This window comes from Mustelus asterias, chromosome 6, assembly GCF_964213995.1.
Source record: "Mustelus asterias chromosome 6, sMusAst1.hap1.1, whole genome shotgun sequence".
Taxonomy (NCBI): domain Eukaryota; kingdom Metazoa; phylum Chordata; class Chondrichthyes; order Carcharhiniformes; family Triakidae; genus Mustelus; species Mustelus asterias.
Window position 1 is genome coordinate 100,327,509 of NC_135806.1, and position 27,200 is coordinate 100,354,708.

The following is a 27,200-nucleotide window of genomic DNA, read 5'->3' on the forward strand; positions in this document are numbered from 1 at the left end:
CCATGGTGTTGGTGGCAATTTCACAGCTTCGGAACATGTTAATTACAGTGAAAGATTTGGCACTGCATGATAAATTTCAGGACAATTAACAAAACATGTAGAATAAATAGAACTTTGCAATATGGAATGTGTGGTACAAAAGCTCTTGATTTAAGCCTGTCAAAATTCAGTTCAATGTGGGAGCAGGGTTTTATGCACATATAGCTGCATCAAAGCAGGTGAAATATCCTTAAAGCAGGTTGGTATTCAGAATTATTCATGTATGCTGCACATGAGTTTGTTTCTTTTCTTACCATAGTTGCAGTTGTTCAAATATACTTGCCCTTGAGAGATTGCATTCCATTTCTGAAGTTCAGGGTGTTCCATAGGGTTCAAGCCTACCTCGGGTGTTTTTGAAACAGTTTTTAAAAATTCTTTCATGGGATGTGGGTGTCACTGGTAAGGCCAACATTAATTATCCATTTCTAATTGCCCTTGAGAAGCGAGTAGTGAGCCACCTTCTTGAACCGCTGCAGTCTGCCTGATGCGGATAAACCAACAGTGCTGCTGTGAAGGGAGTTCCAGAATTTTGATCCTGCAACAGTGAATGAATGGTGATCGTTCCAAATCTGGATGAAGGATGGGACTTTCCGTCTGTTCCTGCCAGTAGGATTTTGCAGTCCTGCCAACAGCGACCCTCTGCTGCGGCTTTTCCGGTGGCAGAAGGTATGAACAATGGGAAACCACGTTGACAGTGGCAGGACTGGAAGATTCTGCCATTGGCCAATGGCAGTCTGTTTCCGGCACTGCAAAACACACCACGGGGTGTGGGGAAAATCCCGCGTGGTGTGTGGTTTGATGGGGAACTTGAAGGTGACAGTGTTCCCATGTATCTATTGTCCTTGTTCCCTGAGGAGGTAGAGTTGGAAGGTGCTGTTGAAAGAGCTGTGGTGAGTTGCTGCAGTGCAGTCTTGTATATAATGCACCCTGCTCCCACAATGCATTGGCGGTGGAGAGATTGAATGTTTAAGTTGGTGGATAGGGTGTGGGTCAAATAGACTGCTTTATCCTGGATGGTGTCAAGCTTCTTGAGTATTGATGGAGCTGTACACATCCAGGCAAGTGGAGAGTGTTCCATCACATTCCTGGTTTGTAGCTTGTAGATAGTGGGCAGGCTTTGGGGATTCAGAGAGTAAGGTATTTGCCTCAGATTCCTCAGCCTTTGACCTGCTCATGTATTTATATGGCTGGTCCAGTTCAGTTCCTGGTCAATGGATGTTGATAGTGAAGGAATCAGCAATGATAATGTCATTAAATGTCAAGGGAAGATGATTGGATTCTCTCTTGTTGGAGATGGTTGTTGCCTGGCACTTATTTGGTGCAAATATTACTTACCAATTATCAGCCCAAGCCTGAATGTTTTCCAAGTCTTACTGCAAATGGACACAGACTATTCCAGTATCTGAAAAGTTGCAAATGACACTGAATATTGTACAATCATCAGTGAACATTCCTATTTCTGTCCTTATGCTGGAATGGAGATCATTGATGAAACAGTTGAAGATTCTTGTACTGAGAATATTACCTGGGGCGGCACGGTGGCATAGTGGTTAGCACTGCTGCCTCACAGTACCAGGGACCTGGGTTCGATTCCCGGCTTAGGTCACTGCCTGTGTGGAGTTTGCATGTTCTCCTTGTGTTTGCGTGGGTCTCCTCTGGGTGCTCCGGTTTCCTTCCAGTCTGAAAGACGTGCGAGTTAGGTGCATTGACCCGAACAGGGGCCGGAGTGTGGCGACTAGGGGAATTTCACAGTAACTTCATTGCAGTGTTAATGTAAGATTTACTTGTGACTAATAAACTTTACTTTACCTGAGGAGGTTTGCAGCAGTGTCCTTGGATGGAGATGATTAACTTCCAACAACCACAACCATTTTCCTTTATGCTATGTATGTCTTCAACCAATAGAAACATTTCCCCCGATTCCCATTCACTCCAGTTTTGCTAGGCTTCTTGATGCCACACTAGGTCCAATGCTGCCACTCTCACCTCACCTCTGGTGTTTTTTGTTGGTTTAGCTCAGTTGTCTGGACAGCTGGTTAGTAACGCAGATCAACACCAACAGTGCGAGTTCGATTCCTGTACTGGCTGAGGTTATTCACGAAGACCTGACTCCTCAACCTTGCCCTTCACCTGAGGTGTGATGAGCCTCAGGTCAAATCACCACCAGTCAGCTCAAAGGGGAGAACAGCCTCTGGTCATCTGGGACTGTGGCGACTTTATCTTTTTACCTTGCCTACCCATGTACTATTGATAGGCTTTTGAGCAACTAATTATTTTCATGATTGATCCTTCTCCACATATCACCTTTACAGGTGATTTGTCATGCATGTGAGCAGGGCAAGAAACAGCATGTTTCTCCAGCCACTCATTGAAGAATCTTCACTGAAATGTACAAAGTCTAAACCAGGAAGTGTGAATTAGAATATTATTTCAATGTAAAATCATATGCAGAAAGTGTAATAAGTGAAAGAGATGGGATTGAGCGAGAGATAAGAGACAAAGTAAAGCTTTAAAAAGTTATTTTAGTTTTTTCTACTTTAAAATTCTGAAGGAATGAGGTTTTATGCTTATTTTCAGTGTCGACAGACGAGTTGATTGGTAGCAAGTAAGCCATTTAATTAAAAACGCATATACAGCTGAATGTACCGGCCCATCCTTTTTGCTTGTCTAATGGATATTTAGTTAGTACAGCAACTTCACATTCTTCATGCATTTTAAAACTGAGTCTCTCGCTGAGGTGTCATTGCAGAAAAGCTTGTGAAGCAGCAGGGCAAATTGAACTGCAAGTTCTGGATATTTATGTATAACTGAACATGTCAGATCCTAGAAGTTACTGTCTGACTCGCTTCATAATAATTGGTGGTTGTGATACCCTCACCATTTTTCACAACCATTCTCTCAGGTGTTGTCTCCCTCTCCTATAAATCTGTCATCATTACCCCTCTCCTTAAAAAAAGCAACTCTTAATCCCACCATCCTTGTAAATTACCATCTACTTCCAACCTCTCCTTTCATCCCCAATGTCCTTTAACATGTTGTTGCCTCCCAAATTTATGCCCATCTTTCCTGGAACTCCATATTTAAATTCATCCAGTCAGGTTTCCACCACTGCCAAATTATCGAAATGGCTTTTCTCAAAGTCAAATGACATCTTACGTGACTGCAACAAGGTAAGCATTCCCTCCTAATCCTTCTTGATCTGTCTACAGCCTTGATGTGGTTGACAACAACATCTTCCTCTATCGCCTCTCCATTGTCATCCACTTGGGAGAGACTGGTCTCGTCTTGTTCCATTCTTATCAATGTAATTGCAACCAGAGCCTCACTTGCAATGGCTTCTCTTCCAGCTTCTGCACCATTACCTGTGGTGCTGCCGAGGATCTATCCTTGGCCACTTTCTATCTCTCATCTATATGCTGCCCCTTGGTGACATTATCCACATGGAAACTAATGCCGGCACGATTCTCTGGTCCCTCCGATGCCTCACCCCACCATGGGTTTCCCAGTGGTGTAGGGTGGCTTCAGTGGAAATTCCCATTGACTGCAGCAGGACCAGGGGATCCATCCAGTAGCAAATGGTGCAGCGCCTCCCGCTGTCAAGAAAAATGCTGAGGGAAGGCAGAGAATCTGCCCTCTGCTGCCCATTTTACACCCAAGTCCCATTCACTTATCTCTCCTGTGCTGGCTAACTTAGAATGGCTGCCAATCAAGCAATGTCATGGTTTTAAAATTCTTACCCTTGTTTTCAGATTCCTCCATGGTTTCATTCCATTCTATCTACAATTTCTTCCAACCCCCCTAATCCTTCGAGACATTTGCACTCATCGAACTCGAAAGCATCCCTGATTTTAAGCATGATGGTTTGCTGTGCTTTTAGTTGCTTTGGCCCTAAGATCCGGAATTTCCTTCCTACTCCTCTTTGCTTCTTTACTTCACTTTCCTTCTTTAAGACACTCCTTAAAGCTTGTTGGTCATCTCCCTGTCACATCCTTCTGTGTCATGCTTTGTTTTGTAACATTTCTGTGAAGCACCTTGGGATGTTTTATTACATTAAAGTTGCTATATGAATTTAAGTTGTTGTCAGTGTTCTCAACACAAAATCCAGACAATTATTTTCCTTATTGGGTAAAGCTAAATGGTACAATTAGAAAGTTTATTCCAAAAAGAATATACTGTTTTGTGAGTTTTAAGCTCTTATGAAGGTTGGGTTACATTTCTCTTTAACTCAGCGTGTGTTTTGTGACTACTTTGAAATACATTGTGACATGAGTACTATTGATGGATAAACAGGGACAAACTCTGGAATGCTTCTATGCTCCTGGACATTATTTTTCTTTCAGCATCTGGAACTAAATCTGATTAAAATTATAAAATGTAATTGAAAGTTTCATTTAAAAAAAGTTTCAATCCTGATAAACTCCTGATCCTCTTTTTGGTAATAAAGTATGTATAAAATGGTTCAGTATGATTGTGAATCAGAAATTATTTCATTTAATATTGCGCTGGTAATGCTTACTACTTTACAAAAGTTTTCCCAATAGCTGGTATGACAGAAGAAAAATAGGATAACTTAGTAAATTGATAACGTTTTTTTCCTTTATTGTGTTTTGTAAGTATAAATTCTAAGGAAAAAGATGGCAAATAATAAAAACAGAAATTATTGGGATTATCATTATACTGTTTAACTTAACAGTAGTTGTCGTACTTCTTGTGAATTAATATTATTTTCTATATGTTAGTGACTCCTTTGGAGGTTTACCCATTTACTGTCCCCTCAGTGACTGTGTCAAAAGGACTGTTTGTGTGAGGTACTGCAGTAAAACAGATTCAGACGGTTTCTGCTATGAGAAGGAAGTGGAGAGTTTTGGTTCCCATTTTGCACTTCTGGAACAGTTTAAGGAAGGAAGCACCTTTACACCTTTTATTGTTAGTGGTTGCTGACATCACATCCTTCCTCGACCACTCTCTGCGTGTTTCCTGCCATTCTGTCAGGCCTTTGCAATGCTATGGGGTGAGAGAGATTGAGAGAGAGAGGGAGAGAAATCTACAGCAGCTGCCCAAGGGCCTTCTTCCTAATTCACAGTCAAATCACTCTTCCTGCAAGTATGTTCCCTGTGCCAAATCATACAGTGATGCGAAGCCCGCCAAAACTAAGTTCCTTTTTTCTCTTTCAGCTGAAGTCCCAGATTTTTAACTCCCAGCCTGTGTCAATAAGTTGTATCTGTGTGCTAAGCACTATTTTTCCACATTACAAACAGTTAGAATCATAGAATCAAATCCCTTCTCAAAAAAATTCCTGCAGCTGATAAAGGTGAAGGTTGAAGTCTTACAATTAAAAATATTTATATATTCAGATCATTGGTTATTAATGTGTGTAATTAAATATACTTTTGTTCCATGCACTTTTTTGTTTGTGTTTGTATGGTACTCTGAAAGGGAACGGTATTTGTAAATGATTCACTAATCAGTTAGGCTGATAGATGTATGTACTTTGGTCAAGGAATCTTCAGTTTGATTATTGTGGAATAGTTTTGTGTTGCTACTATAGTTTTATATGCTTTTCTTTACTCCTCTTTCCTGACATAGAGATGGCGTTGTGCAATCTCAACAACCCCTAAGCAGAAGATACGCAGCATGTCTTTAATGTAACATGCTTTTTAAATGACACATATCTGGAATTTTGTGTTTGAATACTTCTCAATTTTAATATTTGGCTCATGCCAAAATACATTATTGCATTAAATAGATACTTTTACTGTAGAAATTGAAAGGAGTGCAGTAATGGAATAGATTTATTGTGCTCTAAGTGTGGTATGATGCAGTATTACGGAGCTTATGGCCTTACCTTCATGCATGCCCCTCACCTTAATAGCATAGACCTGAAACACAACTGCGTAATATCTTCACTATCCTAAGTTTTGTGTTTTTGTTAAAAGATACAGCACTATTAAACATGGTATATTATTGTACCATCTGTTGGCTGGTTCTGTGGTTTCAACAAAAAGCTGTTCCAGTAAAAGCAGAAGAAAGTGTCTTTATAGCTTTATGCTGATCTGACTTCTTGCAGTATGGTAGAATCCTACAAAGTAAACAAGCCTTTTGCTTGCGTCACAGTAGTTGTTATTGTATCTATGAATTTAGGAATGAAGAGAAGCTGTTTTGAGACCACAGCCCTTCAATTGGTTGCCTTCAGTGCTAGTGGCAGCACTTACTGTTCCCCACATTGTGAATCTGGCTGGCAGCATCAGTGCAGGCACTATTCAACTGTTCAAGATTAGAACTAATGGAGCTTGATGTATATTTTTCCATTTTGATAAGAAACTGTGCCAAGATTTTCCCTTGATTGATTATAATGAAATCCTGATTGACTGAGTACAATTTATAGTAGTTCGCAGTTGAGCATTATATTTTCTCAGGCACAGAAGATTTAAAACTCCTGGAGGTCAACTCCATTGTCAAAGTGCAGTTGGCAGGATTTCCAGCCACCAGACTGCCCCAGCCTTGACCTTATCCCCAGTGTTGTCAGTGCACCATTTGCATTAATGGGGCAGTTGGCCACATCATTTACAATACTGGTATGAGGGGGTGAGGAGAGGTTGTGGTAGGGAGTGGAGGGGAGAACCTTTTCACTCCATTATGGCATTGGCCCTTATGCCTAAAAATCATCAGTATTGAATAAAAAGTATTCACTGTGCAGTAGCAGCATTTCTAACTGAATTCAGTAGATTGCGTAAACATGTTGGGCCCCACTTCCACCAGAGAAATGCCAATGTGCCTGTATCCGCTAGGCATAGTTTGCATTTAAAATGAAAGTAGTTGGGACTGACCTAATATCATCTGGTTTATTAATGTCCATCCTGCCTCCTCAATGCAGGGAGGAGCAGCTGATGGAACAAAGACCTGAACCATTTTTACTCCATCGTGGGTTTGTGATCTGTATAGGATAACTTGTTAGGAGGAGTGAAATGTTGGGAAATAATTAAACTTGTATTGTCCTTCTGACATATGGCTTATACCTAGCACTGTGTTTTAGTTTCCCCTGTGCCTTTCTCGCTGTTACTAATATTCGCAATTTGCGAATGCCAACAGAATCGATAATTAGAATGTCACATAGATACTTAGCACCCAATTTAGAAAGATAAATTGTACAGATAAAGTGGCACAATGTTTACCTCAGAGCACCAGGGACATGGTTCAATTCTGGCCTCGGCCAACTGTGTAGAGTTTGCATGTTCTCTCCATGTCTGCGTGGGTTTCCTCCAGGTGCTCCAGTTTCCTCCCATAGTCCAAAGATGTGTGGGTTAGATTGATTGACCACGCTAAATTGCACCTTAGTGTCAGTGGGATAAGTAGGGTAAATAGGTGGGATTATGAGGATAGGGTCTGGGTGGGATTGTTGTCGGTGCGGACCCGATGGGCAGAATGACCTCTCTTAAAGTTTATTTATTAGTCACAAGTAGGCTTACACTAACACTGCAATGAAGTTATTGTGAAAATCCCCTAGTCGCCACACACCGGCACCTGTTTGGGTACACTGAGGGAGAATTTAGCATGGCAATATACCTAACCAGCACGTCTTTCCGACTGTGGGAGGAAACCGGAGCACCCGGAGGAAACCCATGCAGACACGGGGAGAACGTGCAAACTCCGCATAGACAGTGATCCAAGCTGGGAATTGAACTCCGGACCCTGGCGCTGTGAAGTAGCAGTGCGGACCACTGCACCACCTGCCCTTCTGTACAGTAGGGATTCTATGATTCTCTAAAGCAACAAACATCTTTTTGGCTAAATAAACAGGCATTTGTTGTACGAACAAAAAATTCAGTCAAGTATGCTGTTCTTTGATGTCTGCAATGGCACCCTTCCCCAGAAGCAGTTTGATGATTGCAGTCACAAAGGATTTGTCATATGTGATTTTTGATCAGACTAGTTCATTGCTGCGGCAGGGATAGAAACATGACTGGAGAAATTCAACAAGGAGTGGTGTAAATTTAGGAACTGGTTTGAGAGACAACAGTGCATTCAAGAACTTTGGAGGGAAAAGAGAGGTTGAGGATGCGGTAATCGTTTACAAGGTCAAATGGTGATGGTGGATTTTTTTATAAGAAGTTGATGACTGCAGCTTTGAAAGTGAGTGGGGCAGTGTCTGAGAAAAAGAACACCTGTGATCAGAAGAAAACTTGGCTAGCCAGCAGCTTAATGGCAATGGGGTGAATACTGTGGGTGTCTTGGACAAGAAGAGCTCAGGTGAGGGCATCAGGGTAGCTAGAGAGAACTTGTACTTAAAACTGTACCTTTCACAATCTCACTTCGTCCCAAAGTGCTTTACATCCAAGGTCACAGTCACAAAGAAATATGTTTGAAGTGCAGAGTTTCCAACCTCCCAGGATTGAATTGAAGTCTCCAGGAATTGCAGACCTCTAGGGCATTGCTGTGTGCAACCCTGGAGAAAAATCATCAGGGCATTAAATAAGATTGGCTGAAATCTTCCGACACTTCCCACCATTGTGATCCTTCGGTCCTGCCAATGGCGACCTCCCACCATGGCTTCCCCAGCACCGGAGAGTGTAAACAACAGGAAAACCTGCTGATAGCAGCAGGACTGGAAGGTCCCACTGCCAGCCAATAGCAGGCCACCTCTGCCAGATATAAGAATATTAAAAATGAGAAAAAAACTGTTTGGCCGACAGTCAGCATCATCCAGTTGGATAATGAGTCTTGTTTTCGAATTGACGTAGGAAGGCAGTGCGTCACAAGGATGGATGTGCTGGTCTATTAATGACTGGGATGCGGGAGCAAATCATGTGATAAAACCTCCAGGAAAACATTTAATCACAGTTGGTAACCCCGTTGAAGTGTACTTTGTTGTAAAATAGTTATCACATGCAGCCAATTTGTACATGCTAGGTCCCTAGAGCAACAATGAGATAAATCACCAGATAATATGTTTTAGTGATGTTAGTTGAGGAATAAATACAGACCAAGACACATCAGAACATAGGAGCAGTTGCAGGCCTTGCGCTTCTCAAGCCTGCTTGCCATTTAGTATCATGGCTGACCATCTTCTGAACTCCACTTCCCTACCTCATCCCCAAATTATTTGATTTCCTCGGTACCCAAAAGTCTATCAATCTCCATCTTGACTACACTTGATGACTGAGTAGCCACTGCTCACTGGGGTAGGGAATTCCAAAGATACGTAGCTCTCTGAGTCAAGGATTTCTCCTCACCGAAGCCCTGAATGACTGACCCTTTATCCTGAAACTATGACTCCAGTTCTAGACACTCTAGCCAGGGGAAAGAACCCCGCAGCATCTAACCTGTCAAGCTCTCTACAACATCAACAACTTGCATTTATACAATGTGTATGTCATACTAAAATGCCCCAGTGTGCTTTACAGGAACATTATCAAACAAAATTTGACACTGAGATATTATGGCAGATGACCAAGAATTTGGTCATGGAGGTAGTAGGGAATATATTAAAGGAGAAAAGAGAAGTGGAGAGTAATAGGGGGGAATTGGAGATTGTGCGTGGGATTTTATGGCCTCGCTCGTCCTGAAACCATAAAATCCCGCCCAAGGTCAACGGATCTTTCCATGGCCTGTCCCTCTCCAGCTCTAATTCCAGTGGCGGGCGGGGTGGTAGAATTCTGGCCTTAGGGTCTTGGCAGATGAAGGCATGGTTCCATTGGTGGAGCAATTAAAATTGGCAATGTGCAAAAAGCTAGCATTGGGAGTGCAGCTCGGATATCTCAAAGGGTTGGAGTGTTGGCGGAAGTTATAGAGAAAGTGAGGGGCAAGCCATGGAGAGATTTAAAAAAAAGGATGAGAAGTTTAAAATTTAGGTGTTGCTTAACCAGGATCTAATGCAGGTCAGTGAGCACAGGGGTGGTGGATGAAAAGGTCTTGGTGCAAGTTAGGACATAAGCAGTAGAGTACAAAGAACAAAGGAAAGTACAGCAGAGGAACAGGCCCTTTACTCTCCATGCCTGTGCCGATCATGATGCCCTAACTAACTAAAAAAAAACCTTCTGCTCTTACTTGGTCCATATTCCTCTATTCCTTCCCTATTCATGTACCCATCCAAATGTCTCTTAAATGTTGCTAATGTGCCTGCTTCCATCACATCCTCTGTTCCAGGCACCCTCTCCCTGCGTGAAAAGCTTTTCCCACACATCTCCCTTAAAATTTCCCCCTCTCACCTTGAACGTGTGCCTCCCTTGTAATTGACACTTCCACCATGGGAAAAGGCCTCGGACTATGCACCCATATCTATGCCTCTCATAACTTTGTAGACCTCTATCAGGTCTCTCCTCAGCCTCCGTCTTTCCAGTCAAAACAATCCTAGTTTATTCAACTTCACCTCGAGACCAGGCAACATCCTGGTGAAACTTCTTTGCACTCTCCAAAGCTTCCAAGTCCTTTTGGTAGTGTGGTGACCAGAACTGCAGGCAATACTCCAAATGCGGCTGAATCAAGGTTTTGTATAGCTGCAACATGATTTGCCAACTCACGTACTCAATGTCCCAGCTGATGAAGGAAAGCATTCCATATGCTTTCTTAATCACCTTGGCCATCTGTGTTGCCATTTTTAGGGAACTGTAGACCTGCCTGCCCAGATCTCTCTATGTTAATGTTCGTTAGAGTTCTGTCAGTTACAGTCTTAGTAACACAAGTCTCTGAGCTCCTTGCACTTGTTGGAGGTGAGGATAGAGGAGACGGGACAGAATTTGAACAAAATGGTTTGCAGGAGAGCAAAAATGCTAGTTTTCATTCTTGCACACCAGGAGGATGCTGCCATATTGAGCAGCTTTGACAGACGAGCAGGACCTAGCAGTGCTTATTGGGGTCCGGCTGGATCTGATGGAGAAAGACAGTTAACGTTTTGAGTCCATATGACTCTTCAGAGCACCTCAGGGGTGGCCCTGAATATGGATTGGGGAGTTTAGATGGAAGGAGATATTATAGGAGCATGGGAGGGTAGTGAACTCAGTGGAGCTAGAGCATACTGAGTTGTAATTGAGTTTGAAATCACAGAAGATGTGAAATTTGCTCAGTACAGAAGTTGAGGGAGGAAAGCAAGAAAATATCTTGTGAGAAAGTCTGTCTTGGTTACGTGTTTCATTTAGATTATCCATCATTTTTCCAAACTCCAGCAAATATAAAGTTTTTATTTATTAGTCACAAGTAGGCTTACATTAACACTGCAATGTAATTACTGTGAAAATCTCCTAGTCATCACACTTCGGCGCCTGTTCGGATACATTGAAGGAGAATTTAGTATGGCCAATGCACCTAACCAGCCCGTCCTTCAGACTGTGGGAGGAAACCGGAGCAGCCAGAGGAAACCCACGCAGACACTGGGAGAACGTGCCGCCTCCGCACAGACAGAGACCCAAACTGGGAATTGAACCCGGGTCCCTGGCACTGTGAGGCAGCAGTGCTAACCACTGTGCTCCAGTCATGTTAATTTCTCTTCATAAAATAACAGTCTCATCCTAGGCATCAATCTAGTGAGGCAAGTATGACCTTTCCTACATAAGGAGACCAAAACTGTACAGAGTGCTTTAAACTGAGTCTGGCAAAGCTCTGTAATTGGAGCAAAGCTTTTGTACTTTTTATTCTGCGCTTTTATACTTTTATAGTCACTTCATTTAAGTCTAAGCACTGATCCTCATGGCACCTCATTAGTTACATTTTTACAACCTGAAAATGGCTCATATATTTCTTCTTTGTTTTCTGTTCATTAACAAAACCTCAGTCCAATCTGTGGCTTGATGGGCAAAGGGAAGGGGCAGCACAAATGGCGGCTCAATGAATGGCCTCAATCTTAGAGGTAAAGAGGTCCAGGAACACTTCATATTTGTTGTTGGAAGTGATGGTACAGGGAGCAGGAAGGAATGGTTTATTAAGGCTCCTGGCAATTGAAGTTTCCTGCTGTCATAAAATTATTTTAAACTAAAATGAAAAAAGTATATTAACTAAATGTTTAAAAATTACACTAGATATTTGGCTTTATTTCCTTGCCTATTTATATTTTTCTTACTTTAAGTAATTTGTTGTTTTATACTGCATAAAGACAATAATGAAACTCAACTATAATTAATACTTGGATGTCTTGGAATTACAAGAATGTAGTTCACTAATTCTGTTTTCTTCCCAAAGTTCTTCACGCCTCACTTGAAGGATTAAACTTGACGTTAACTTCCATCAGCGCCACCTCCATTTTATTTTATTTTTTCCTTTTCCACCCCCCCCCCCCCCCGAGTTGATTATTGCTTGAACAAACTCAACAGTGAGTGATGATATTTAACTCTGTGAGCCATCACGTAAAGCATAACACTGACATCCCACCTCCAATGGGAGTCATCAGCCAGCCATTAGAAATGGAAACTCTTGCAGGTTTTCTTGCCCTAATTCACGTTGACTGAAAGCAGTCATACTACCTCAGCTGCAACCCTAGCTGAAATCAGCTAAAGCTGACAGTTGATCCTGGGATTTTCCTGGGTGGATGGCTTATCTACTCATTTGGATAAACTTGCTGAATCATGAAGGCAGGGCAAGGATGCAATTTAATTGAAGTATTGTGATGATGTCAGAAATCACTAGAGCACAGCATGCACAGTTTATAACCATTATCTCAGCTGTGAGGAAAGATTACAGTCCTGTAATCTCCTGGCATGCTGTATTACTTATTATATCTTCCTGTAATTTCTTTGTTGAATCCTTTTGGTCCCTTGGATAGCATTCATTTCCATGTCACAAAATATTCATAAAAAGGAATTGAGTTTTATTCGACAGTAATTTACCAACATTCAGTATGTATTTTTAGTTCACTTAAACCTACTTTATTTCCAGTGCCTAATGGTCTTGATCAAACAGACATGATGATGCAGGAAGATAGTGACAAATTGTTGCAGATGTCAACTGGCTTCTTGTTTTGGGGGATTTTACAATTGGTTTTGTTTTCATTCATCCAAGGGATATGGGCACCACTGGCTAGACCAGCATTTATTGCCCATCCCTAATTGCCCTGGAAAAGATGGTGAATGAACTACCTTCTTGAACCACTGCAGTCCCTATGGTGTAGGATGGTGAATGAACTACCTTCTTGAACCACTGCAGTCCCTATGGTGTAGGGTGGTGAATGAACTACCTTCTTGAGCCACTGCAGTCCCTATGGTGTAGATACACCCACAGTGCTGTTAGGAAAGGAGTTCCAGGATTTTGACTGAGTGACAATGAAGGAACAGTGATATATTTCCAAGTCAGAATGGTGTATGACTTGTAGGAAAACTTCCAGGTGGTGATGTTCCCGATGATCTTTTTACGTTGAAGTGATGTCTAAGAAAGGTGTTGAAATTTTGCTATGTTGTATACAGTATAATAGTGTTCAGAAGTACTATTCAAGCCAGCAATACCATTAACTTTGCTAAAATGTTATTGAGTTCTGTTGTATGGTGTATTGATTTTCTCTTGAGCAGCAAACAGAGCATGATCCAAGGCAAAACACATATATTTTAATAGTTTGCACACATTAATATTGTTTTTGTATTTGTTCCTTGGTAGCTTTAAAGTATATTATTTTTACGCTTATTATTAACTATTGTTGATGAAGAATTATTGTTCCAACTCAACTACTTTATAAAGAAATATACAAAAGTTAGAAACTATACATTGAAAGGAAAAATGGGCACATGAATGGTTTAAAATGTCGAGTCGAGAAAGACCATTCAGGTTTCATTGGAATCAGTGTTCATAGCACTCAACCAATGCAGAGCAGCAATCAATAGTCAGTAGAACGTTGAACTCTATAACCCAAACACGAAGTAGTACTCAGGTTACACAGTGTTGTGGTCAAATGGCACCTTCAGTCTTCAGTTCTGGTCATAGAGACATAAGTGTGACATTGAAGCATTGGAAGTTCTTAATGCAAAGAATAATCAAATAAAATGTGCTTCCAGAGTAGTAAATGTGAAAAGCCTTGAATCATTTGAACTTTGGAAGGAGTAACAGGAATACAGAGTACTGGGCTAATGGTAAGATACTTGGTAGTGTGGATGAACAGAGGGATCTGGGTGTGCATGTGCATAGATCCCTGAAAGTTGGCACCCAGGTTGATAGGGTTGTTAAGAAGGCATGCAGTGTGTTAGCTTTTATTGGTAGAGGGATTGAGTTTCGGAGCCATGAGGTCATGCTGCAACTGTACAAAACTCTGGTGCGGCCGCACTTGGAGTATTGCGTATAGTTCTGGTCGCCGCATTATAGGAAAGATGTGGAAGCGTTGGAAAGGGTGCAGAGGAGATTTACCAGGATGTTGCCTGGTATGGTGGGAAGATCGTATGAGGAAAGGCTGAGGGACTTGAGGTTGTTTTCGTTAGAGAGAAGAAGGTTAAGAGGTGACTTAATAGAGGCATACAAGATGATCAGAGGATTAGATAGGGTGGATAGTGAGAGCCTTTTTCCTCGGATGGTGATGGCTAACATGAGGGGACATAGCTTTAAATTGAGGGGTGAGAGATATAGGACACATGTTAGAGGTAGGTACTTTACTCAGAGAGTAGTAAGGGCGTGGAATGCCCTGCCTGCAACAGGAGTGGACTCGTCAACATTAAGAGCATTCAAATGGTTATTGGATAAACATATGGATGATATTGGAATAGTGTAGATTAGAGGGGCTTTAGATTGGTTTCACTGGTCGGCGCAACATCGAGGGCCGAAGGGCCTATACTGCGCTGTAATGTTCTATGAATTGGATGCTGAATTCTGGGACTAACAACTTTAGGGTCAATCTGCCTGGATGACCTGCGATGGATCAAATGGCCTCCCTCATCTGTAATTATCCGAGGATCTTGTGAAAGTTCAGACAAAACCAATTGTCACATTCATCTCATTCAATAGCACTGTGCTTAAGTGACTGTGTGGCAACAAAATTTGAGATTAAGACGTTCATGGCATTGGAATATCATTACTTATATTTGCATTTTGCACTTCTATTTATCATCTGCAGTGCTGCCTCTTGATGACTTACCTCGTTCATCTGCTGTGAAACCCTCCTCCGTGCCTTTGTTACATCTAGAGTTTTCCCATGCATTCCTGGCTGACACCCCAAATTATACCCTCCATAAATGTGAGGCCAACCAAAGCTCTTCTGCCCGTGTCTTTACTCGCATCAAGTCATATTCATCTGTCACCTCTGTGCTCGCTGGCTTACATTGGCTCCTGATTAAACAATGCCTCAATTTAAAAATCATCATCCTTGTTTTCAAGTACCTCATGGCCTCTCCCCTCCCATCTTAAACTCCTCTAGCTCGCGACCATTTGTTTCAAACTTGTAGAGTGCTTTCCTGGTTATTGTGCGCCAGCTGTCTCTGTCAGCAACCGCCTGCTCCCACACAATTGGTGAATGCCAGCCAAGGAGAGTTGTCTTTTCAGCTGGTCAGTTTTTAGAAAAGTACACTGTTACTTCAGTACATTGCTGTTGAATTGCAGTTGCATTGAGTTATTGTAGCATAAAGATTTTTTTCTGAAATGATAGAATCCTTAACTTCTCGAAGTGTTGTTGCAGAAGGCTGCGAAGATTGATTTGATTTATTATTGTCACATGTATTAGTGTACCTGACCTCAGACTTTTGTATCTTTTTCCTGACGGAAGAAGGTGGAAGAGAGAATGTCCAGGGTGTGTGGGGTCCTTAATTATGCTGGCTGCTTTGCCGAGGCAGGGGGAAGTGTAGACAGAGTCAATGGATGGGAGGCTGGTTTGTGTGATGGATTGGGCTACATTCATGACCTTTTGTAGTTTCGTGCAGTCTTGGGCAGAACAGGAGCCATACCAAGCTGTGATACAACCAGAAAGAATGCTTTCTATGGTGCATCTGTAAAAGTTGGTGAGAGTCATAGCTGACATGACAAATTTCCTAATGACTGCAAATGAAGAGAACACGAACTTGTGGCTGTAATAGTGTCTGCCGTGTGCATTATTTTCCAAGACACCGTAGTACATATTCTGAAACTGATATATTGGCTGGAATTTTCCGGCTGTTCACGCTGGCAGGGTTCTCTGGTCCCGCTGCAGTGAATGGAGATTTATCTGGGTGCCAAACTCTGTCCTCGCTTGTAGCGGTGATGGGGCATGAACAGGCAGAGAATTCCGGCCATTGAATTTCCACAGAACCTCGTTTCTTAATATGATGGCTTCCTTTTGTATCTGTGTGGTATTACTTTGTAATATAGATATTGGGCAGAACTTAATGCCCTTCCCTGTGGCAGTTTTGGTGGCAGGGTGGCAATTAATCAGTTGGAAGGCTGAGGATGTGGGAACCTCACCATCTTCCTGCTTCTGTTTTGATTAAGTCTGTGGTGAGAAAGCTCATGAAAGGCCTACCCACCCCATCATCAATTTGAGGTCCTTGGGTGGGAAATTCCTCATGCTGCTGCCACTGGTATTCATCACCATGCGGGAAGCCTGAAAATCAATCCCTGTCGGGATTGCTTGTGAGTTGTCCCTCATTGTCAGGCACTCATTAAATTCCATCCATTGTTGAGGAATATTTTTGCCATTAAACAAAAAGGAATTTTAACTTCCTTCATGAAATTTGCAAGAAATCTTAACTTAAAATTGCATCTCGATAACTAGTGAACAATTTTCATTTATTTTGCACCTTTAACACACAAAAATGTGACAAAGTAATGCATAAAGGTATAATTTTAAAAACAGAGCCAGGGAAAGTATTGGAAGGAGAACAAGACAGGCCAAATGTCCTTCCTTATCTGTAATTATTGTGTGAATTGCAAAAGTTCAGATTGGTCTGTCAACACCATATTCATTTCATTCAATAGTTATGTTCATATAGGCCATATTTTGCTGTCAAAATCATGGTAAGACAAGTTCAGCAATCTGTCATTCAGGAATTTTTTAAACCTAAACATTACAAGGGCAAGCCTAACTAATGGCAGACACCATTAGTTGGTCTGCTGAAGGAAGTTATTGCCCAATGAGTTTGTATTTTAGTTCTATGATAGCGTACCTGAACGGAGTAGACATAAAACAGAAGAATCGTACCAGGTTGCCGAGAGATACAAATCAGTCTCTGGTCACAATCCAAAAAAAAATTTTGTCACGGAAATAGATTTTAATAGAGAAATCTCGTTGAATGGCAATAACCCATGGCGCAGGATGCCACCTAGACTGATAAGAGAAGTGAAAATATAATTCAGTGATTTCACTCATTGGAGTTTTTTATGCAAAAAACTTTCCCAAAATATAATACAGGGTATAAAAAAAACAAATAAATAACACTCTTGTGAAAACAGGAAGACTCAGTTATCATGTAACTTTTGGTTCCTCAGAGTATTCATATTCAAATGATATTTTGCCTTGATACAATTTTTAAAAAATTTCAAAGCTGCTAAAATTCCTCATTCCAGCAGAATGACAATGACAGTTATGTTATTTGCATAACTGTCATTATCTGTCATGTCACATCCAAAAAACAACGTTTTCCTTCCTACTTGAGGAACATTGTGATTTCGTTAGCTGTGATACAATTGTTACTTTGCATATGCTGCAATAGCTGGTTACCTTATGAAACAATGGATGGAATTTGCTGCTACCCCGGAAACAGGCCGGGTGGCAAGGGAATGGGATGGAAAAGCTCGGGGTTGAGAGCGGATTCCCTTCACAACTCCCCCTAGCTGTGGCTGGGGAGGCAGAAGAGACAAGGATGGTTAACCAGCCCAGAAGCCAATTGAGGCCTTGCTTTAAATGGCAAGTGGGGGAATCCCATGCCACGTGGTCAAGCTGACAGGTATATACCCTGATAGCAGCAGCAACCTTCTGTTCAGTCAGCCTGTCCTCAATGGAATATTCTCCTGGTAATAAGGACCGGCATCTGAGAAGATCCCTCCCCACCCTTTAAACCAACCCTACTGATTCCTGGTGGCACACCTGGCCTCTGTATGATGTGCAACATTCAGAGTTGGGAAATATCACCCTGTAGAGTCCAAGAGTATCAACGCTGACCAGGTGTCAAGCTTGATTGGCCTTTAATTGCATTGGAGTGCCTGGGAAAAGGGTTGCCAGCTCTCCAGCTGGTGGATGGGCCCACCATCATGACCATTAAATCTAGCCCAATGTGCGAATTAAGATGAGACTTAAGTTTATGATTTACTTCTTTAACAGAGAAACGTTATGGAATACCTTTCTTGGAAACATTTTTCTTTAGACCACACAGCCGGTCTAATGTAGTCTACTATGCTATAATCTGTGAACTGAACCAGTCAGTACACTGCAGTGATAAAACCTCTGAGACCTGATGTTAATGCAGAATCTGTGGAGAAGTACAATAACTTAGTACAATCTTCTTAATTTTGCTGTGTATGCCGTTCCTCAGAAATGTTCTCTGTGCAATTAAGTAATTTCACATATTAGAAATGGCATAATTGTTGGCACCAATTTTTATTTTGTTTTGGGTTGTTAATTTATTCTGAGACAATAAAGGGCTGAATCTAACCCCCTTCCCAGCAGGAACAGTGTGGGCATGGGAGGACTAAGATGGGTACGAGTTGCTGCCACATTTCCAAAGTCACCATTTTAACTAACTATAGACAAAGAAGACCCCCAAAGAAATTTGAGCCTAAACTTAAGTAGCAAACTCCGATCCTGATGGCATTTTAACCACAGACTCACTATGCCCTGCAGATTGGGTGACATCAAGGATCCTGGGCACAGGAATCTCAGTTAGGACATTTGGACCTTTAAAAATGGCAGATGGAACCCAAATGCAGAACCTCCCCCAGTCATTTTTGATAGTGGGGTTTGGGGAGGGGTATGATTCACACAAGCAGGAAACTTGAACTCAAGGCCATTTAAACCCTCAGTGCTGTGCTCAACAGACCCCATTTTGGCTGGTCCAAGGACCTTACCCACTGTGTGAGTCACAAATTGAAGTAGATGTAATCCCTCTTGAAGAGTACAACTCTCATGATAGAATTTTTTAATGCCCTGTTCTTTGAAATTAAAAAAAAAACAAGCTACAGCTGTCAGAGAGTTTTTAAAAATACATGTTTGACTGCTTTAATTGACAGTCGATCAAAATTGGCATAGATTAGATTAATTGGCATAGGTTTGAAAAAAAAGTAACATCTTATTGGACAGTTTAATAGCAGGAGGGTTGGGGGGATGGTGACTCAGTTTGAAGAGTGAGGGCTCGGGGGCCTAACAACTTCTAAAACTGAAAGAGTCTTCTAACCAGCCTACCTTGGCACTCACTCACCTCTAAATGAATCAGTGCAAACTCTGACACAAATTGCTAGATCAGTGAGTGGACATCTAATTCATATAAGGCAGGAAGGCTCAAATGCCACCTTGTTATATCCTTCCTGATGTAATCTGTTTCAAGTAGCTGGAAATTCCCACCACCATGGGAAGATTGCCTTGGGTCTTTCCCCAACTCTAATTTTGTCCTCCTCTGCCCCACATGAAAGTGTCGATCCACTTCTTTAAAATAAAATTGTTCAAATTTCTTTAGGATCTGGCCTGCTTTTCTGATGTGGGGTGCACCACCTTTCATCTTACTGATATATCCCTGGTCATTACTGAGCCACTGCAATGGGGATACTGAATGGGGATGTCAGGTGTTGCTTCCACTAAACTTCCACCCACCTCTCCATCATTACCACTTTTTTCGAGGCTGTGTCCTTACTCCTGCAAAATGGAATCTTCCAGAAACAATGGAAGACCTGGAATTTTGACGCCATTCATTTTACCTTGCTTACAAGTTGAAAGTGTCCTGTTTAACCAATATTTAATGTTTTACTATACACACAGGGACAGATGCAAGAATCTGTGAACTGAACGAAGTAAGGAGTGAGAAGAAAGACTTGTATTGAGAAAACGGGACTGAGTTAAGGTCAAAAGTACAGGACTTAAAGAAGAGGAGAGAAGAGAAACAGCGAGGATGGGGAGAAAAAAGATTCAGATCACGCGGATTGTGGATGAACGAAACAGACAGGTGAGCGGCCACTACAGTTCCTTTTAGAACAGTCATTACAGGAAGTTTATGTCGGATTAATTTCTATTTTGTAGTTCTTTGTGTTGATTTTGCTTTGAAGAATCACTAAATTTTTATAGGTCATTAACAATAAGCAAATGACTGTTGCAAATAGCTTCTCGTGTCCTAATTACATTAAAGTGTTAATTGAAAATAAAATTTAAAACTACCAGCTGCATATATTGATTTTAATAGTTGCTGGTACAAGTAACATATTAAATGTGCCACTGAACTGGCAACTGGAATTGATACTGATTTGCATTGTGGCTTCCTTTCAGTTTCTAAAATGTGGATCCCAAATATGCATGCTAATTATTTTAGTGTGCACTAAAGAAAATAAATGCTTTCTCATTGCATTATGCACTTCCTTCAGCAATAAAATCTATTGGATATAAAGATATGGGCAGTAATAATTTATGCCAATACAATTGAAAGTTCTCAGAATAAATTAAAAATAGAAAAGCTGTTCAATTTTCAGGCAACCTTCCTTGTTTCCATTGGAAAAGTTAGATTATATTAGTTTTAACATGGTGTAATTGCTTTGTGGGTACCAGAGTAAATCAGGAGGAGGAGACAATGAAAGTGCTCTCCACTCAGTCTTTTATGTTTTATTAAAATCCCTTCCTCCATTTATTTTTTGATTTACTTAATCTCTCTGATGCTCTAATTTTTTATTTCCGTATCCCTCAGAACATTGTTTTGAAAGAAACCAATCAAAGCACAAATTTCATTTCTATGTGCTCAACGATTTACATCGTTGGATTAATAAAACAACACTTTTTGTATAGGGATTGAACAGCTCGGAGGGAAGAATTGTTTAAAGAACAAACCAACCTAGGATTTATGATGGATACGTTCTATGTTTTTTCCCTGTAGGCTGGTTATTTCTTCAAGCCAAGTCAGAAAGCAATTATGCTGCCATTATCCAACTACCTCATTGCTTGCTTTAAATAGTTTACAGTTGGAAGCTGAAATTAAGGTCTTTAACGCTAGTTTTTAAATCATCATTTCCCTCTCAACCAATTGACTGCGTCAGCTGGGAGCTCAAAGGTATATTTTATAAAAAATTACAGTGAAGAGAAACAATGTTTATTTTCATACTTTCCTCATGCTTCTGTCTCTGTAACGACCATTAGGTTTCCCTTTACATTTTGTATGTATATTGAGACAGAGGAGCAGTAGTTTATTTAAATGCCACAATGGTTTGGGAGTTGATGATGTTTACTTTTGTTGCACCCAAATTCTGCATAAATATGCAAATATAAAGAATTTTGCATTTTAAGGTAATTAATGAGACACGTTTGGAGTTCTTTGTGCTGATGGTATCATAGCAACTTCCTCTCACTTACATGATATTGAATTGTTCATTACAGTTTTAGGTTGTTATGGTGTGGCAAGTATTCCAGACCCACACAAACAATCCTCTCCTAAATAACTAGAAGATTTAAAAACAAAATTGGTTAAGGAAAAGGGTAGCTTCAAGAGTTAGTACATTATCTCCTACTTGGATTCAAATCCTGCCCAGTCTGCTGGGGTTAAAGTTTTATCTGCCTACTTGTCACGAGGATCATCCATGAAATGAGTCTGGTCGACCTCCGATCACTCAATTGCACCCATAACACAGAATTGCCCTCATTTCAGTATTAATTACCACTCCCTCTCAAAAGATTGTATGGATAATTCATGCAGGAATTCATATTATTGTGCTGGATATTATGAAGTGACATCATTAGATCACAACAGAAAAGCTTTACTTCACAGCAGGTTATACTGTGCGTCATTTGGAGTGTTAGGGCGTTGATAGCTTACCATTCCTGAACAAAGACATTCCTGATAATCAGAAAAAGCACTAAGAATTAATGTTTACAGCTTGGTATGATAAGAGCTGGACAACTTCCAAGAAACATTTAAACTACACTGTAATGCAACTTGAACAAACCTAGTTATAAATTTTTGATGTGGCATTTTCATCCATTTCCAACAATTTGTAGTCTTTGGATGCAGGCTAGAGTATTATGTACAGTTTTGCTCTCCTTACTTAAGGAGGGATATAATTGCACTGGAAGCAGTCCAGAGAAGGTTCATTAGATTGATCCCTGGGATGAAGTTGAAGTTGACCAGGTTGGACCTGTACACATTGGAGTTTAGAAGAATGAAGGATGATCTTATTGAATCCTATAAGATTCTGATGGGATGTGATAGGGTGGATGTTGAGAGGATGTTCCCTCTCCTAGGAGGGGTTATCTAGAACCGGGGGTATGGTTTAAAAATAAGGAGTTTTCCATTTTCCATAAGACAGAGAAGTGGAAGAATTTCTTCTCTCAGCAGATTATTAATCTTTGGAATTCTGTCACACAGAATGCAGTGGAGGTTGCGTCATTGAATATATTCAGGATAGAGTTAGACAAAGTTTTGATCTTCTAGGGAGTGAAGAGTTATGGGGACAGGCAGGAAAGTGGAGTTACGGCCACTCTCAGATCAGCCATGATTTTACTGAATGCAAGAGCAGAGTCAATAAGGCGAATGGTCTACTCCTATTTCTAATTCTTATGGTTTTGTTACTGGTTGGAAATTCTTTAAAATGTTACAGTCATAATAGAGGTTAAAGGAACAATTTACTCTGAGGTCTCTGCCCTAACTCTGCTACTTCAGAATTTCTTGGGAACCCTGAATAAACATTTGTGTCTCCATAATAACCTATGGTTGCACCCTGCGGGTTGAACGGGGCCAAGAATGATCAAAAAATAGAAACTAAACATGGGTCCCCATTTTTTCTACTCCCCATGGCCTGCTTACCTTGCTGACTTCCAGTTGTACTCTAGGCTTGCAGTTGCTTTCCTTTTTCCACCCCTTTGCTTTCATTCCTTGTGCAAAGCCTGGCTGGGGAAAGGGCCTGTATTGGGAGGGCCAGAAAAATTGGGTACACCTTGAGTAAGATATGCTTGCCTGGATCTCAGTGGAAGGATGAAGAGGACTATTAGTCTTTAGGAGTGATTGCTCATGCTTATCAGCTTAACCTCGTATGCACCATTGATAGGTTAGGTTGATTGGCCATGCTACATTACCCCTTAATGTCCCTTAGGGGGGGGTAAACATGTGGGGTTGTGTGTTGGGGCATGGTGAGATTGTTGTCGAGGCAGACTCGATGGGCCAAATGGCCTCCTTCTGCACTGTAGGGTTTCTATGATAGTTTGGTGTCCTTCAATTTCCAGTGTGTAAGTAAAATATATTCTAATGATGAAAAACTAATTCATTTGAAATATAAAGAAAAAGAATGTTCAGTTAGTACCTACAAGAAACAGATATATTAATGTTTCAGGTAAAGAAAGAGCTTGCATTTGTATAGTGACTTTTATGACCATGGTTTATTCCAAAAGTGCCAATGAAGTACTTTTGGTGAAGTGATTGTGACAATGTAGACAAACATGGCAACTAGTTTGTGCAAAGCAAAGTCCCACAAATAACAATGAAATAAATAACAAGATAATCTGTTTTTGTGATCTTGATTGACCAGGATAAAAGAGAACTCCCCATGCTCTTCTTAATAAATAATGCACTAGACCTTCTGCATCCACCCAAGAGAACAGAGAGGCCTTCAGTTTACCATTCTGTCTGACTGTGTACCACTTACCTAGTCCTGTACTAAAATGTCAACTTCAGTTATGTGCTCATGGCTGTGGAGTCTTTGGAGTGGATTCTGAATATCTTTGAAGTGGGTCTTGAACCCATTACTTTCTGAACTGCAGCTGAGAATGAGGTGAGTCAACAGTGACGCATCATCATAATTGAGGCACATTTCCAACATTTTCTGTTTTATTTTGGGTCCCCAGTCACAATTTTCCTGTTCATTTCACTTGTTCACTTGTGTGTCAGTTTGGTTTAGTTGATAGCACTTTCTGCCTCTGAGTCAGAAGGCTGAATTCAGACCCCATTACTGGACCAATACATTAGGTAGGTTAATGCTTTAGTGCAATGCTAAGGGAGTGCTTATGGTTTGAAATACCGTTTTTTTAAAAATTAGATGCTTTCTGTCTGTTTAGATAGATGTTCAGGACGGTACGGTGGCACAGTGGTTAGCACTGCTGCCTCACAGCTCCAGGGACCTGGGTTCGATTCCCGGCTTGGGTCATTGTCTGTGTGGAGTTTGCACATTCTCGCCGTGTCTGCATGGGTTTGCTCCGGGTGCTCCTTTTCCCTCCCACAGCCCAAAGATGTTCAGGTTAGGTTAATGGGCCATGCTAAGTTGTCCCTTAGTGATCCAGGATGTGAATGTTAGAGGGACTAGCAGGGTAGATATGTGAGCTTTCGGGGATAAGGCCTTGGTGGGATTGTTGTTGGTGCAGACTCGATGGGCCAAATAGCCTCCTTGTGCACTGTAGGAATTGTATTTGAAGAAGAGCAGGGAATTCTCCTGGTGTTCTGATCCCTCCCTGAACCAATACCACCAAAACAATCTCACTTGCCAGATGTGGAACATTGCGATGTGAAAAGAAATTGGCTGCTATGATTGCCCAAATGACAACAGTGACAATACTTCAAAAAGCAATTAATTTAGTGTTAAATGTTTTGGGACTTCCTGGGGATGTAATAAGGTGCTATAATTATTAATGCTTAGACCTCAAAAGCACATTTTAGATGTGCAGTGGAACTTAAATTATTCCTTCTCCATTATCACAGAAATTTGGGGAATAATGGGAGACCAGTGGGAGTTGCATGAGCCAGCAATTTGTCTTTCTTCACTCACATCAGCTGAAGGTGGAGTTGATCTGCATGTGGTTTTGCATTGAATCTGTACCTTTTCTTAATGGAATCTAACTGTTCAAAGAGGCAGGCACTGTTAGTTTTAAAATTGGCCAACCTACTGAGGTCAAAACTGCTCTGACTGCTGACATGATCACTGGAGATGAGTGCATACCATCTCAAAATTTCCTTGGAGTCTAAAGTGAATGATTTGGACGTGTCGAGCGCAAAAGCCCTAACAGGGATGGAAGATCAGATGGGATCCTGGAACATCAGGTCATCATCCAGAAGAGAAGCCAGAAATTCTCCTCCTCTTTCAGGCTCTGAAATTTGCAGGAGGTGTGAAAGGCATGAGAGCATCCCTCTTAGAGTCCATGTGTCTCCAGTCCCCAACCCACACAACAATCCAGACAGCATGAAGGTCTTCAGTACAACATCATTTTAGAGACAAAAGTGGGACCCAGATCTTATAAAAGGGGCTGACTGATGATTGTAACAAAAAAAAACTTTCCAACCAGTGAATGGATTGACCTGAGAGCAACTGGCTAACATTCAATTTTAAATGCTGCAGTCAAGACTGATGTGCACAAAAAAAAGGTTCATGTGGAGTCACTATGAATAGAAATGAAAGCTTGTAAAGAGGGACTGTTAAATCACTGGGGTTGGACTACAGACCTTTAATTGTGGGAGAGAAATAGAAGAGGAAATCTGTAGACAGATCAGATGAGGAGGAATATGAAAATTATTGTTCTAAATTTTAATTACCAACTCATTGATTGGGATAAGGAGGGAATAAAGAGAGAAAGATAAGTGAAATTCCTAAGATGTGCATGGAACTCCTTCCTCAAGCATTATGCCTATGGCAGAGATACGAATAATGAAATAGATCTTGGTATTATGCAAATTGGAAAGGTGAATGAACCAGCTGAGTCAAGGTGGAGAGAGATAATGACAAACAGAGCAATGGATCAAAATGTGATATTTTTATCAATGAAATTATGGAGTTGCATCATAAAAATATAGTAAAAAACAATTATTTTAAGTTTCAGAATGATAAGGATAAATAAAGAAGTTAGAAACTAACAAATTGATGAAGAGGACCATGAGGTCTGGAATTGTGATTGAAAAATGATGAAAGTAGGAGAGAATGAGAAATTGAGGAAAAAGGTTTAGAAAGTAAACAATGAATGAGGAAGATAAGAGAATCTTTAAAAAAAAAATTAAAAAGAGTGGTAAAATGTTCTGGAAATATGCAAAGTTCAATGTGAAAAGGAATCCTGAAAGAAACAGAAATTAACAGGCATACAAATATGCCACTTTTTAAAACACATATTAAAGAATAGGTAAAACCTGAATTGGTTAAAATGGAGATGAGAGATGAATGAAAGTATCAGAGAAGGGAGCAAGGCCACAGAGGAGGTAAAAGAGCAGTGGTAGAAGCAGCAAGTAGAGTGAGAACAAAGCAAAGCAAGTGGGGAGATAAAAGAACAGAGGCAGCAGCAGTGAGAGCGAGAACCGTGTGGGGCAAGTGGAAGCGTTAAAGAGCAGGGCAGTAGCAGTTAGAGTGAGATCAGTGTGAGTTCAGTGGGGAGCATAAAAGAGCAATCGCAGCAGCAGCTAGAGTGAGATCAGTGGGAGGTAGGTGGGTTCGGAGCCCACCAACGGTGTTCAAAAAAATCCTAGTGTGAAAGTGATTGCTTGGTGGGTATATTTCTCTTTCCCCTCACTAAACAAAGCTCAGTGCTTCAAATTCAGTGTTTGGAAATTTTAAAATGTCATTTTAAGTGTGGCTTGAAGTACAGTGTAGCAGGGAGGGCTTCAGATTCTTGGGGCACTGGAACCTGTTCTGAGACAGGAGGCACCTATTCAAAATTGACGGGTTGCAGCTCAACGGGACTGGGGCCAATTTCCTTGTGGGGTGGTTTCAGGAGGGTTTAAACTGAATTGGTAGGAGCTGGGTAACAGTGAGTGATTAATAATGCATAAAAACAGAGTGGGTCTAGGGATCTTCATTAAAATTAATAGTTTAAACAGGGTATCACCTTGGAACAGAGTTCTTTTACATCATGGATTGACATCTGAGACCTGTTGCTGAGAGTTGTTGTTAAATGAGAGTTTCATACAAGCATAAAAACAGACAAAATAGCAGCAGGATTAGACCAATCAGTCCATGTAATAATTCAGCCAAACACCAGTTTTCTGTCACCAAGCACCCTTTATTATATACTAAGAAGGAGACCGCACCCGCAGCTCACGGCTACCTAGTTCAACACCTCTGGACCTCCAACAATGGTGAAGTAACAGATTTAAAAGCTGAATGCTTGGGCAAACCTATGCCTTCTCCATAAGGCAGCTTGTACTCCACAA

General features: G+C 41.0%; 1 protein-coding gene across 10 annotated transcripts in view; it reads left to right on the forward strand.

Moving 5' to 3' along the window:
- Window positions 1-27,200, forward strand: part of mef2cb (myocyte enhancer factor 2cb) — a 236,834-nt gene that overhangs the window by 72,275 nt on the left and 137,359 nt on the right. For all 10 annotated transcript variants that reach the window (XM_078214798.1, XM_078214802.1, XM_078214808.1 and 7 more), the window contains exon 3: window positions 19,871-20,054. In XM_078214798.1, the coding sequence (XP_078070924.1) occupies window positions 20,001-20,054 (54 nt within the window). In that variant the 5' untranslated portion in view covers window positions 19,871-20,000. The remainder of the gene's footprint in view (window positions 1-19,870; window positions 20,055-27,200) is intronic.